This window comes from Scomber scombrus, chromosome 11 (genome assembly GCF_963691925.1).
Source record: "Scomber scombrus chromosome 11, fScoSco1.1, whole genome shotgun sequence".
Lineage (NCBI taxonomy): Eukaryota > Metazoa > Chordata > Actinopteri > Scombriformes > Scombridae > Scomber > Scomber scombrus.
Window position 1 is genome coordinate 27,834,910 of NC_084980.1, and position 15,370 is coordinate 27,850,279.

General features: G+C 37.1%; 1 protein-coding gene across 1 annotated transcript in view; it reads left to right on the forward strand.

Annotated features, from left to right (window-relative positions):
• The first annotated feature begins 2,301 nt into the window (after positions 1-2,301).
• Positions 2,302-15,370, forward strand: part of LOC133991122 (WD repeat-containing protein 37-like) — a 43,898-nt gene continuing 30,829 nt past the window's right edge. The window contains 6 exon segments of the mRNA XM_062429592.1: positions 2,302-2,390; positions 6,389-6,549; positions 9,944-9,961; positions 9,963-10,041; positions 11,356-11,451; positions 12,188-12,252. Of these exon segments, the coding sequence (XP_062285576.1) occupies positions 6,412-6,549; positions 9,944-9,961; positions 9,963-10,041; positions 11,356-11,451; positions 12,188-12,252 (396 nt within the window). The 5' untranslated portion in view covers positions 2,302-2,390; positions 6,389-6,411.

Below are 15,370 nucleotides of genomic sequence, written 5' to 3' on the forward strand. Positions count from 1 at the left end.
CTTCTTTCCTTCCTTCCTTCCTTCCTTACGTCTGTCCTTCCTCCCTCTTTCTCTCTTTCTTTCCTTCCTCTCTATTTCCTCCCTTCCTTCCTTCCTCCCTTCATTCTTTCCTCTCTCCCTCCTACCTTCCTTCCTTCCTTATTCCCTCCCTCCTTTCTTTCCTTCTTCCTTCCTCCCTCCTTTCCTTCCTTCTTTCTTCCCCCCTTCCTTCCTCCCTCCCTTCCTTCTACCTTCCTTCCTTCCTTATTTCCTCCGTCCTTCCTTTCCTTCTTTCCTTTCCTCCCTTCCTTCCTACCTTCTTTCCTTCCTTCCCTCATTTCCTTCCTTGTTCCACCCTTCCTTCCTTGACTCGAGGACACCAGGAGGGTTAAGGGAAAGAAGGTTGTGTGAAGTCATTGTGGTAGTGTGTGTGATGTCAATACAGATGTGAATTTAAGTCTGATTTAAGGGATTTAAATGTTTGCATAGCATTACTAACATGCTGCCCATCTGGCTGCGTGTGCAAAGGGAAGACGTGATACCAGCTGCTGTCAGTGAAGAGCCTGCATCAGCAGCACTCCCTGTCCATGTGATGGAGCCTGTGTGAACAGCCTGAATTTGATTAGTTGCAACAACTGAGAATTGTCTTTTAAGGGACCTGCTGTTAGGGTGCTGTGTTTCTACAGTAGCCCAGAATGGACAAACCAAACACTGGACACTAGAGAGAGTCTCCTGCAGTAACATCTCCACTAGATACTCTAAATCCTACACACTGGTCCTTTAACCTTCCATATTCCCCTCTTAGAAATGTTGTCATTTAATCTGATTGTCAAAAGGTTTGATTTTGTCCACACAGTGCATCAGAAAACACTTTGACCGGTTATTAGAAATGAATGAGTGAGATGACAGTTAGTGTGTAAAACTGAGCTCAGACACAAATCCATTCATCAGATTAACACACTTGTGACCATCACATGTATGTGTGTTTGAGTACACAGTCACACATACATCAGAACATGGTTACTTTTTGGGGACATTACACAGACTTACATTCATTTCAAGGAGACTTACCCTAAACCTTTTACTTGCCTAACCCTCTTACCCTACCTTTAACCACTGACACAAAAATCAGCTTTTTCCCAATTGGAAAAAGTCTCTCTACATCTCCAATTAAGTGGTCCAGAGTCTGAAATGTGTCCCCAAAAATAGCCTATAACAGACTCTACACACACACACATTTGTTTTTTTTCCTTGTGGGGAACTTAATTAACCCACTACATGCCCTAGTCCCTTAAACTAACCTTAACCATCACAGCTAAATGCCTAAACCTCATCCTTACCCTAACCTGAACCTAAACCCAAATCTGACCGAGCGATGTGATTTCACCTTAAAATCACATCTAAACCCTCAAATTGCTGTTTGAAGTTGTGAGGATAGAACAAAAATGTCCTCACAACAACTAGAACTGATTATTTTAAGGATAAAAAGAGACACCCCATCCCCATTCTTGGCTTCAAGGTGTAAATAATCCTAATATTATACTTTTTTTCCTACTTTAAAAAGAACCTTTAAAGCCAGCAGTATGCACTCAGATCAACAAAAAAAAGAAGAAGAAGTATATGTTGTAATGTTCACAAGAATTTAAGTTGATAAAAATATTTAACATATTAGGTGATAATATATGTAGATTTATAACCAGCTATAATGGGATTTTGGCCCGGGGGAACACATAACTAATTAATATGAAATAAACACAACAGGAGGAGGTTAATACAGCAGCTCTTTATGTCCAGATGATGCTCATATGATGTTAAATCTTTATTTTATTTCCTAATTTAAAGCTTTTGTGAAGGTTTAAAGTATTACAGAAGGATTTAATTGTGTGAAACCTCTTAAAAGTTGGTTGTTTACAGCACTGGAGTATTTCAATGTCCTTAAAAAAAAGAGGAAACTAATGCACTTTAAACAGAGTTGGTTTCATTTCCAGATTTTTTGGGGGCTTTTATTGCCAAAAACATCAAACCGGAATTGGCTTCGTTATCTTTCCTTCCATAGCGGGGAGGCGGCTTACAATCATATTTTTATTCCTAGGATGGTAAAGTCACAACCCCGCCTTACTCTCCCTCTGATTGGCTAATAGTCGTCACCTTTTTTTGTTCTGGATTGGCTACATTTATGCATGGGGCGTTTGATTGGTTCAGAGCGAGGGATAGAATTTTGACGCGAGCCAATCAGAAACAGAGTAGGGCGGGTCGTGACGTCGCTGTCCTAGAACAAAAATATTAGCGGAGCAACTGTCAACACACAGACAGGAGATTTGAGGCTTCGCAGCTCACTGGAGACAATGTTAGAAAGGACGACATCTCCTACTAATACCCGGGATAAAACAGCTTATTTATAGACTTTATTGGTAAGTTGGATTTATTATTGTTATGTTTTTTGTTTGGGGAGGAGGAATGAGGAGGCTTCAGGTTAGCCGTTATTAGCTGGATTTGGTACCAAGCAGCTAATAGAGGATAATGTTAGCTTTGTTTAGCTTATTGCGCAATAACAAGGATAACATTGTTATTAATGACTTTCACTTTCAGTCAGAGGGGTAAAGGGTTAATGTTTAGTTATCTCTCTCTATATATATGTATGTGTGTGTTATTATTAGATATATACCATAACACAGTGCCATAGGTCAGTCAGTAAGAGGAACTAACCTTCATTTATTCCTCTAATACTGTAATTAAGTATAATAATTAACATATAATTAAGGTGTTTGTACTTTATTTGAGTGTTTCCATGTGATGCCACTGTCTATATATATATGTGACAGCTTTAGTCACTTTACACGATGATTTGACACAATGGATACAATAACACACCCTTTCAATGAATGTTCAAATGATCCAATATTTCAACAAAAATCTAATATTAGAGAGAGAAAAAGTCCAAAAACATGACACAGTGCATGTTGGTCAGGTTTAGTCATTGCTCCTTTACATCCTCAGGTCAGTCAGTAAGAGGAACTCACTGTAACCTTAATTTATACTCCCACTAATACTGTAATTAAGTATAATTTTAAGGGTATTTGTACTTGAGTGTTTCCATGTGATGCTACTTTCTATATATTTGTGGTGTTTGATTTATATTAACGTCATAAGGAGAAGTCAGTAGGATTGTGTAGTCTCTTTGTTTACCCTGAGAGCCACAAATAAAAACAAAAAAACCCCTTCTTAGCAGTATTCCCACGCTCATGAATTTCCTGGAAAAGTTATGAAATTAGAAAAACAGGCTGGGAATGTTTTGGAAAAGTTTAAAATAGGGATGACCTGCTCTGATATAAAAGATAACAGATATAAGACAGGCTGTCACAAATCAGTAGATTCATTTAATATGAATATACTAATCATCAATTTCTATATTTAGCTTTTTTAATATCTTCTAATATGTGATCTGGGGCGAAACGATTCCTCTGGGATGTAGTTATAAAATGTACCCATCATTTAGTGAGATCAAAGTGTCAAAACAGCTGTTAAGAGGCTCCAAAATACAGGAAACGACATCATCTCTGTTAAAGGACCCCCAGACCCACCTCCCATTAGACCAGGGGTGTCAAACATGCGGCCCGTGGGCCAGAACCAGCCCTCCGAGGGGTCCAAACCGGCCCACTTTCCTTCCTGTCTTTTTTCCTTCCTTTCCTCCTTCCTTCCATGTGTCCTCCCTTCCTTCCTTCTTTCCTTCCTCCCTTTCTTTCTTTCTTTTTTCCTTCTTTCGTGCTGCTCTAACACTATTAATAATCTAATGATGTCATATATAATAATATATCAGTCAGAGGACCAAACCACTACTTTTACTGTAATACTGCATACTACATCACTATAATACTGCAGTACTTTTACTGTAATACTGCATACTACATCACTCATAATACTGCAGTACTTTTACTGTAATACTGCATACTACATCACTATAATACTGCAGTACTTTTACTGTAATACTGCATACTACATCACTCATAATACTGCAGTACTTTTACTGTAATACTTTAACTACATCGCTCATAATACTGCAGTACTTTTACTGTAATACTGCATACTACATCGCTCATAATACTGCAGTACTTTTACTGTAATACTGCATACTACATCACTCATAATACTGCAGTACTTTTACTGTAATACTGCATACTACATCGCTCATAATACTGCAGTACTTTTACTGTAATACTGCATACTACATCGCTCATAATACCGTAGTACTTTTACTGTAATACTGCATACTACATCGCTCATAATACCGTAGTACTTTTACTGTAATACTGCATACTACATCACTATAATACTGCAGTACTTTTACTGTAATACTGCATACTACATCACTATAATACTGCAGTACTTTTACTGTAATACTGCATACTACATCACTCATAATACTGCAGTACTTTTACTGTAATACTGCATACTACATCACTCATAATACTGCAGTACTTTTACTGTAATACTTTAACTACATCGCTCATAATACTGCAGTACTTTTACTGTAATACTGCATACTACATCACTCATAATACTGCAGTACTTTTACTGTAATACTGCATACTACATCACTCATAATACTGCAGTACTTTTACTGTAATACTGCATACTACATCGCTCATAATACTGCAGTACTTTTACTGTAATACTGCATACTACATCACTCATAATACTGCAGTACCTTTACTGTTATACTGCATACTACATCACTCATAATACTGCAGTACTTTTTCTTATAATAGAGTATTTCTACATTGCTGTATTTGTACTTTTACTTAAATAAATGATCTAAATACTTCCTCCACTGCTGCTCTACTTGTGTACTGGAATGCATTAATATTCCTGCTTGTTCACAGGAAAGCTAATGATAGAAAAACATCAAATAAAGTGCATATTTATAGAATAAAGGGATGAAGGGAGCTTCTTACTGTACAGCAGCTCAGAGGTAAATACCACCACACTGGTTTCATGTATGACAGCTGGATGCAGGATTAATTTGTCACTACTGTGATACGAGCATCAGTAACATTTAATCCCTCAGGCTCTCGCTCGTGCTCGGTGAATATGTCGAGGAAATCATACTCATAAGTGTCTTTACATGCATCCAACCACTGATGCACATTTAAATACGTTGTAATGATAAATAAATAATTAATAATGGATTGATTGCAGTTACAGCTGGGAGCGTTATTGATGAGTGAGGATGTTTATGGATTTTTTAGCATTATAACCTACTCATACTTTTACTATTACTACTATTACTACTACTCGTACTTCTACTATTACTACTACTATTACTTCTACTACTATTACTACTATTACTACCATTACTACTACTACTTCTACTTTTACTTTTACTACTACTATTATTACTACTATTACTCTTACTATTACTATTACTATTACTACTATTACTACTACTACTTCTACTACTACTACTTTTTCTACATCTACCACGACTATTACTACTAATGCTACTACTATTATCAGTAGTAGTAGTAATGATACCAGTACTCCTATTACTACTACTACTACTAATAATAATAATGATACTACTACTGCTAATACTACTAAAAATAACAATAATCATCATAATAATAATAATAGTACTACTACTACTACTACTACTACTACTAATAATGATGATAATAATAATAATAATAATAATAATAATAATAATAATAATAATAATAATAATACATTTTATTCATAGGTGCCTTTCAAAGCAGTCAAGTCAAGAGAAAATGGATTTGCAATAGTTTTAATCTTAACTTAAATATATATTTATTGCACTAATGAACTCTGGGAACTTATAATGTTCCATCTTTCACAATTTGACAGCATTTTATAGCCTAAATTAATAAATTAGAAGCTTCAGAATATAATTTACAGTTTAATTTATAGTAAAATATAATAGTTTGTTGCAGCTAAACTTGCTAATAAAATATTTATATAATTAATTTAATGAATATAAACATTAACTGGGTGATTTTTGGAGCTCAAAGACAGTCTCCTGAATATTAGGATTAACTCTTTTTTCTCCATATTTTCCAGGCACAGTTAAAACATTTCTCCTCTACTAAACCAAACACTGGTATAAAGACACTTCTCAGTTTCTATCCCAGCGGTCTCTAGTTCCACCTTTAAAGCAGCTCAGTGTGAGTCTGCTGAGCATCGACAAAAACGTTTCACACTTGTTCACTTTTTCATTTCACACATTCACACATGGAAACTGCCAAAGTGCAACCACAGTCTGTCGTCTTATGTTTCCCTCAGCCCCCACCTTCCTCCTCTCCTGTTCCTCCTCCTCCTCTACTGAGATTATTCCCAACCAGGATTTGCTCTCTCTTGACCCCTTTTTAATCACCTTCTTCTTTTTTTACAGATTCAGACTACGGTTGAATCAGGATGCCGGTGGAGAGCGGGAGCAACGCCGCCGCCCGCCAGGGCAAGCAGAAGAGGAAGTCTCACAGCTTGTCCATCCGCAGGACCAACAGCACCGAGCAGGAGCGCTCCGGCCTGCAGAGGGACATGCTGGAGGGACAGGTGATTAAAAACAACAATAACAACAACACTAGACAATAAAAGATGGAGGAGATAAAACACATAAAGATCCACTTTTTTATATCAGCAGCCTGCTCTGTAGAGTGTCAACCTGGGTCATCATTAGCTTTGCTGTCTGCACTCGTAAGCACTCTGCTTGTAAGCCTAAGCCAATTAGCTTTAAATGCATCACTTTAGAGGGCACATAGTGATTTATATTGTTACTGGCTTTAAGCTTTCACTCAGTTATATCATGATCGCTGTCAGGTTATTTTAAATTTCTGGTTAAAAAAAAACAAAAACAACAACAGATGCAGAACAAAGTTGAGGCACTTTACTTTTCTTTTGGTGGTGTTTACTTCTACTTCTCAAGAATCAGAGAAACCAGCTTATATGGATCTGAGATGCCAGGTGAGTGCGGTTAATGATCCGAAAGGTTATTAAACCAAGTGAAAAAGGGGATTGAGAGCTTTATAATTAAGGATTGGCCCTCGTTAACTTGAAAAATTATGCCTCACCTCTGTGTTCTGTAACACAGTCATACCACCTTAAAACACCTCAGGTCTGCTGGGTTAGTAGTTAAAAGAAAGGGGGACACTAGTGATTAATTCTAATTATGATAGTTAGGTACAGTTTTTGGGATTTGTAAGATACAGAAAAGGATTGTCAAATTAAATCATGCTACAAATTCCACCTCCTCGCTTTATAAAAGAAGCTTTTTGTTAAATATTCAAAGTCCAAAAAAAAAAAAACCCTAAGCAGAGGCCACCCTGATGACATGGTGAACAATAAAATCCAAACCTACAGAGAACAAAGTATGATTATTATTAATTAATTATTAACTTTTTTCTAAGGATATTCTGAATGCTACAATTAATCCTGAATATAGGAAAATCTGTCTTTACTTAATAGTTCAACATAAAAGGAACATAAAGGATTTTGGAGCCTTTCCCTAAACTTGAACTTTATTAAAGTAGTCTGATCCTTTCCTCGTGACTTTCTGTGTTTTCACTTTGGTCCTTTTATGGTTCCAGTCTTCTGATAATCTGGAATCCTTCATGAGGATGGAGGTAAGTTTTTTTAGGTGTTTCTCAGTACTCCTCCTCCATAGATTTTAGAGATTATATTTTAGAGCTTCCAGTAGTTTTAGGTTTGGTGTAAATTAGGTTTGAATTAGAGCTGAGATGAAGTGTTGTTTAGTGGTTCTGTGAACAGAAAATTAGGCTTCAAACACACTTACAGCAGGTTTTCTTCTGCAACAATAAAGTGGAAGAACAGACTTGCTTGTTACTTAGAGAGTTGAGCAACATGTTGTTTTGAAATGTTGATGGTGAAAGAGAGAGTAGAAATAAATGTTCACAGTAGGCATGATGCAGCATGACCGATCTGTAGGCAACATGTGACTCATCGTTTTTGATGTCAAAGACTTTTAGGAAATGCAGACTGCAGCTTTCCTCACCGTCACGGAGATGATTTCTGTTACTCTCTGAACTGATTAACGCTGCTCTTACTGGAGTCTGTGTGTTTTCTAAATCTTGTCCCAGCGGATACTCAATGCAAAAGTAAAGAGAGTTCAGTATGTTGTATCATGAACACGTCAACATGCAGACTGGAGGAGACGGGAATCGAACCTCTGACCTTCCCTGTCGTGACTCTAAACAGCTAATGTAGCAGCTACCATCCACATCTAGGCCTCTCACAATAATAATCAATATCATCACGTTTATATGTTTTAGTTTAGTAGCTTTATTGTCATTATATTGAGGGTTAGACAACAATATAACAACATTTAGATAGCAACACTCCCTGTCCCATAAGACAATTTAATACATAAATAAAACATATAACATATGATAAACTATAAGAGCAATAAAGTGCAATATGCAATATAAAAATGTGCAACCACAGCAAACAGTAGCAATGCTTGTTGTAACAGTTGACCTCAGTATTGCCACACTTCACATTAGCAGCTAAGAGGCTATTCATGTCACATTGGCTAAGTGAGTAGTGTCCTCCATTCCTCACTGGTGTACGTCCTGAGTGGAGACTGTAGGTGTACGTCCTGAGTGGAGACTGTAGAAGAATTAAAGGTAAATAACTCTGTCCCCAACCATAATGGTAGTCTGAGTTTTTACAGAAGTGTAGCCCTGACCCCCCTTTACATTATTATACTATTATATTATCATTATATCAGTGGTATAAAATGATCTTCAGATGACAATAATATCGTTTATCGCGATTATATCTGAGACAATATATCGTCCAATAAATGTAGTTATCATGACAGGCCTACCTACATCACTTTTCTGTATATTATAACTCAGTTTAGACACTTTTACACATGAAAACGCAAGTTAATTCGATGTATCGCCCTGTCATAATGTACAAAAATAGAAAATCATGCAATGAAATGTGCCTTTTATGAACATAAGCAGAAACATCTGGATAAGACCATCAGACCACCGGTCTGTGTTTAATCCGTTGTGAACGTATGCGAAGCTTTAATGCAACATGCATCAGTCTTTATGTTACCCTCCCCCCTCCTCCAATAGGCTGCAACCTTTTCCTCACTTCTTTCTTCATCTGTGCACTCATGCTGACGCGTGCACTGTGGCGCAAACCCTTGTTTTTTTGTTTGCTGCCAACGTCGCCCTATGAATGCAAACCGCACTCTTCACTTGATGTCTTTAGATTATGTTGCTGCGAGCGGAGAGAGAGAGAGAGAGAGAGAGAAGAGAGACGAGAGAGAGAGAGAGAGAGAGAGAGAGAGAGAGAGAGAGAGAGGAGAGAGAGAGAGAGAGAGAGAGAGAGAGAGAGACGAGAGAGAGAGAGAGGAGAGAGAGAGAGAGAGAGAGAGAGAGCTTTATGCAGGGTAATCGGGTACAAACAGGTCTGTGAACATTCAGCAGCTTCGTCATAAAAGGGGCAAAGCTGTGAGAACATACGGCCCACTTCCTGTTTATGTCTTTGGTGCCAACTCGGTCACAGCCAGACATTCACCCACTACTGTTATAGCTCACCTCAATGTATTACACTGGTATTTATAAGAAGGACTTCTAATTTATGGGTTTTTTTAACACTAAGGAATGTATTAGTATTAGTTTTGAATGGGTTTAAATAAGGAAAGAGTCAGTAAGTAAGTAATTAGTAAAGAAAAGTAGAAAGAGAGAAAGTAAGCTGCCATAATAAAAGCACTCCACTCTTCTTTGTCTCCTTTATTCTAGTTCAGCTTCTCCCTTCTTCACATTAATAAATCAGCACACATACAGACTACAACGTGTCTTTTCTTCACTATCGGACACAGCCGAGGTTCTTCTCACACACATTTATTCATGTTCTTCTTTAACTTCCTCCTCTCCTCTCTCTCTCTCCTCTTACCCCCCCTTCTCCCATGCAGGACTCCAAACTGCCCTCTGTCTCTGAGGAGCAATCTGCTGGACCTGTTCAGCCAGATCGAGCGAGAGTTCGAGAACCTCTACATCGAGAACCTGGAACGTAAGTCGTGATGATGAAGGCTCGTTGAAAAGCTCTCGGATTGTAAAGCGTCAAATACAAAGTTTTTGTTTTTTTTCCGTCCAGATTTCCTCAGCTAGCTTTGGCGTTAGGGTTGGATACCTTTAACATTTCGGTGTTCGGTATCGGTATTTCATTTCAGTACTTTACTCTAAATCTGTAACTCCTGAAGTATCAACCTGAAAAGACCCAAAATTAATACTTTAAAATTTTATGCCTATTTATTTTGAACATTTTTAAAATGTGCTTTAAACTGACACTAGACCACAGACCCGCATCTAATAAGATTCTTGCTTTTTATTTATTTATTAACTTTTATTTTACCTCGAAAGACCATTGAGGAGGAATCTTTTTTTTTTTTTTTTTTTTTTTTTTTTTTACAGTGGTGTCGAGAAACATTAACAGCAACACAACAACACACAAAACAATATTAGATAAAAGAAAAGAAAAGAAAGGAATAAAAGAAAATATGAGTATGTCAGCTTTTTACTTGTTTAACCTTCCTGTCGTCCTCCCGGGTCAAATTGACCCCGTCTGGTTTTGACTGTTCCTTCTTTCCTCCTTTCGCTTCCTTCCGTCCTTCCTCCCTCCCTCCCTCCTTCTCTCTTTCTTTCCTTCCTCTCTCTTTCCTCCCTTCCTTCTTTCCCTCCCCATCCCCCTTTCTTCCTTTCTTCTGTCCTTTCTTCCTCCAAACCCTTCCTTCTTTCCATCCTTCCTTCCTTCCTTTCCTTCCTCCCTCCCTCCCTCCTTCTCTCTTTCTTTCCTCCCCCTACCTTCCTCCCTTCCTTCTTTCCTCTGCCCTTCTTTCCTTCCTTCCTCCCTTCCTCTTTTCCTTTATTCCTCCCTCCCTCCTTCCTTCTTTCCTCCCTCCCTTCTACCTTCCTCCCTTCCTTTCCTCCCTTCCTTCCTCCCTCCTTTCCTTCCTCCCTTCCCTCCTTCCTTCCTCCCTCCTTTCCTTCCTTCTTCTTCCCTTCCTCCCTTCCTCCTTTCCTCCTCCCTTCTTTCCTCCTTTCCTTCCTTATTCCTCCCTTCCTCCTTTCCTTCCTTCTTCCTCCCTTCCTCCTTTCCTTCCTTGACTCGAGGACAACAGGAGGGTTAAATCATTGCAAACTGAATATATTTGAGGTTTTGGACTTTTCGGAACTGTTTGACATTTCCATTTATTTTCTTTCTTTATGGAAAACACAATTAATCTATAAATCAAGAAAATAATCTACATACTATGCCATAATAAAAATAATCACTATATATAAACTATGCACTCTTTGAACTTAAAATAGTCTGTTTGACTTTCAGTTCGCAGAGAAATCGAGACGCTGAACGATCGTTTGACTGTAGACGGACAAAATTTCGAAGGGGCCGATTTAGCCAAAGGAGCACTTAAAACAAAAGGTGAGTCACACACTGTGTTAGTGTGATTTTTGTATTTTATAGACACTTAAAGTAGCATTCACAGACTGAAATATTTGTGGATCATAGACTGTATATAAGAAATGGACGTAACATCCGTGACGTCACCCATTGGTTTGTGGACTGCTGCTTGGAAGCCAATAGTTTCGGATCTGAGCAGCGCCATCTTGAAAATTTCAGGTGCATGCTGGGTAAAATAAAAACAGGGATTCTACTTATATGGGCATCAGGAGGAGCATGAGGCGCCCTCCTGAACCTGTGAGCCAATCAACCTGTCAATCACGACGTAGCCACGCCCTAATGCATACCCTGCTTTATCGTCACATATAAAATCAGGGAGGCCAAAATGTCCCAAATGAACATCATACTGCATTGAAGAAGGCTTTAAACTAGCGATTGAGACCATAAACACATTTTGAAAACGTTTACTGAGGTTAGAAATCAAGTGAGAAGTTGGTGAATTCTCCATTGACTTTTATAGAGATGGAAGTCCTTTTGACACCAAAACGGTCGCCCCCTGGTGGCTTTTTGATAGAATGCAGCTCTAAGTTACTTCCGCGTTGGCCTCATTTCAGAGGACTGGAACTCCCCGCCTGGTCACACACTGTGTTTGTGTGATTTTTGTATTTTCTAGACTCTTAAAGTAGCATGCACAAACTGAAATATGTGTGTATTAAGTTCCTCCATATTAACGTATTTCTCTGATATTAATTCACAGCGAGTCACAGCACCAGCCAGCTGTCACAAAAACTAAAGACAACCTACAAGGCTTCCACAAGCAAGGTAAATATTGATTTTATTCAGTTTTTATTGTTTGCAAATGGAAATAACTCATCAGAAAAGTGGAAAATAGTAATTTGAATACTTGTTTTAAATATAATTGGCTGCATATGAGCCGGTTTCTGTTAATCAAAGCATTGCTGAAGATGCAAATGTTGACTTTTTATAAAGGAGAAGCAGAATACAAAATGTGAAAAGGTTTTATTGGTAAGTCTTTTTCAAGCTCTTCACTTTAAGATAACTTGTAAATGTTAAAAAAAAAAAAAAGAACTGCTTTCTTTCTTTCCTTTTTCCTTTTTCCCCCCCAATTTTTTTCCACCTTTTTTCGTTTGCTCGTAGCCTCGTTCAAATTCTTGCCATGCCAGAGTATGTGGATCCCGCAACTTCAGCAAAACCGGTTGGGAGTTGTGGGGCGGAGACTCATGGGTAACTTGTTGATTTTTGCCCCCCCTGCCCACCCCCCCCTCCCACCACCACTCCACTACCCCCTTGCTCCCCCTTTTTTCTTTGTGTGCCGATATGCATGAACAGCCGAGCCAGGGGGTCGACACTCCCTCCCCGAGAGACTTGGTCATTCAAATGTAGGAGTTTGAGCTTTTCTATCAGTTTCTGTGTGAGATCAAATAAAATAAATACAATAAAAAAACATCAAAAACATTTCTCCATTATCTCACTAACAGGCTTTTTTTTAAGTTGCACCTCCATGTTTTTAATTTTTAATTTAGCTACTTAATATAAGTATAACGGTGTATCTTTAACATGAAGCAGTTATCACCTAAAGAGGCTTTTTGTATCTTGATTGATGAAGACTCGGAGGTGGAAGAGCATTCATTGGCTGCTTTAGATCAGTGTGTGCGGTCTGCAGAAGTGCTCGACCATTATTTGACAATTTTGTAGATTAGAGCTGCAAATTATTATTATTATCACCATTAATTGATTATTGGTCTGTAATAGAGCTGGGCTGATTACTGAGTTGTAATAAGGATAGAAATAAGGCCATTAGTTACTGTAAAGTTTCTTATTAAACCTTCTAACTCTAACTTTACTTCCATAAATTAGTTTGTTTTAAAAAATTCCTTTATTTGTAAATCTATCCAAAGTTCGATTATTCACTGATAGTGAAAAACAAGCAGAATGTGGACGATGCGACGGCAGACTGCACACTGACCTGCAGCGTGAGAGCTTTAACGCTGTTTTAGTTTCACTGCTCCGCAGCTTCTACGAGCTTCTTCAAGCTTCTTCTGCGGCGCTTTGCGTCTCCTTAAAACCTCCCAGAACCCCGTCACTGCTTTGTCAAAGACAACATTACGATTTCTGGATTCATCATCATCATCATCATCATCATCATCATCATCATCATCATCATCATCAGCATCATCAGCATCATCATCATTCACAGCAGCTCATCCAGAGTCATCTTGGCTTTAACTCACCAGTCCGACCGATACTGGATTATTGGGGCTGATACAGATATTAGGGAGTAAAAAATTCAATCTTTTATATGCGGAATATACAGAATATATGCAGAATATATACATAAGATAAGATAAAATATTCCTTTATTAGTCCCACAATGGGGAAATCTGCATTAATACAGCAGCTAGTGGACACTAAAATAGCAGCAATAAGAACAATAATAGTAAAAAATATATAATAAAATAATCCTGACATTATTTACATTATTTAAAAAAGTAATATTGGTATTGAGTGGTAATATACCAGATATAATATTGTTATTGCACAGATTCAAGTATTAGAATATATAAATGTATATTATCATGTGTATTGCACAGTTGAATTGAAATTAGTAGTATATAGTTTTTTCATGAACATTTGTAATGAAGGCTTGATATTTTACATTTTAACAGTAAACTACACTGGAAAATCTAATAATTATAAATAACAATAAATGAAAAAACACAGCCTACAAAAAACGACTGCCTTCCTACAGCTAAATGTATAAGGAGATGGACACCTGTTATTCTCTACCTTGGTTAAATTATTGGTTACTTTCATTCTGTATGTGATGTTTGGATCTGTGGTTTCTATTTTCAGTGTTATAGTATGTATAGTTTATATATGTGTGGAATGAAGCCAACCTCACAGTGATTTTGTTCTGTGCAGCTAAATCACCAGTTAATGTTTATGAATGATATTAAAGTTAGTTATGTTTAACCTGAATTAACCCTTACATACTGTTCAGGTCAAATTTGACACCATTTTTGACATTTTAAAGCAATTAAAAATCACATAATTTACATTATTTAAGCCTGAAATATTCACGACTTCTACTATTCTGACTTAAAATGTACAAAAATGGAAATATTGCTTAAAAATTGTATATTTTTGCACACAGAGGGTGTTGAAGATTATCGTGAAAACCTCAAATATTCATATATTGTTGCATCCTTCACTTTAAATAAATTAATTATCATTTTTAAAATAACATAATATCATAATATAGTGTGATTGTGAATGTATTTTTCACTATAATAGCGTCATAATCTGAAGAAAACATGAACATAAAACACATTTGTGATTCAATATTTGGTATAGGCATAAAAATTATAAAGGAATACTTATGAACAGTATGTAAAGGTTAAGAAAAAAGATTAAATAAAGACAAAATGCTGCCTTTATAAATTAAAAAAAGCCTAAATATCATTGCATATCAGACAATATATGCACCGATACTGATATATCTGTAATATTGCCCGATAATATGGACTCTGATATATCGGTCGGGCTCTAATTTTTTTGTGCTTTATGACACAATTTAAGCAAAATCATGTTACATTGAACATAAATAAAATAAATATCATGCTCTGTTTTCATAAAGCATCTTACATGAGAATCCATCCTGCTGCTTTCTAACAAGGAAACGGTATTTATCGTCATATCTCCAGTGTCAGCTTTATTTTTTACTTTTTCTTTTACATTATACATTTGAATGAGATGCTTTTCTTTCCTCCTTCATGTAGCCTGAGGTGTATTTCTCACATGAATGACTCTTTATGCTCTCGTGCTTCCTTTCAGTTGGAACTTATTTAGCGGCCTGTGCCCAAAACGAACCCAGAGTCCAGTTTGTATCATCCCCATCTTTAATGTAAACACCAAAAAC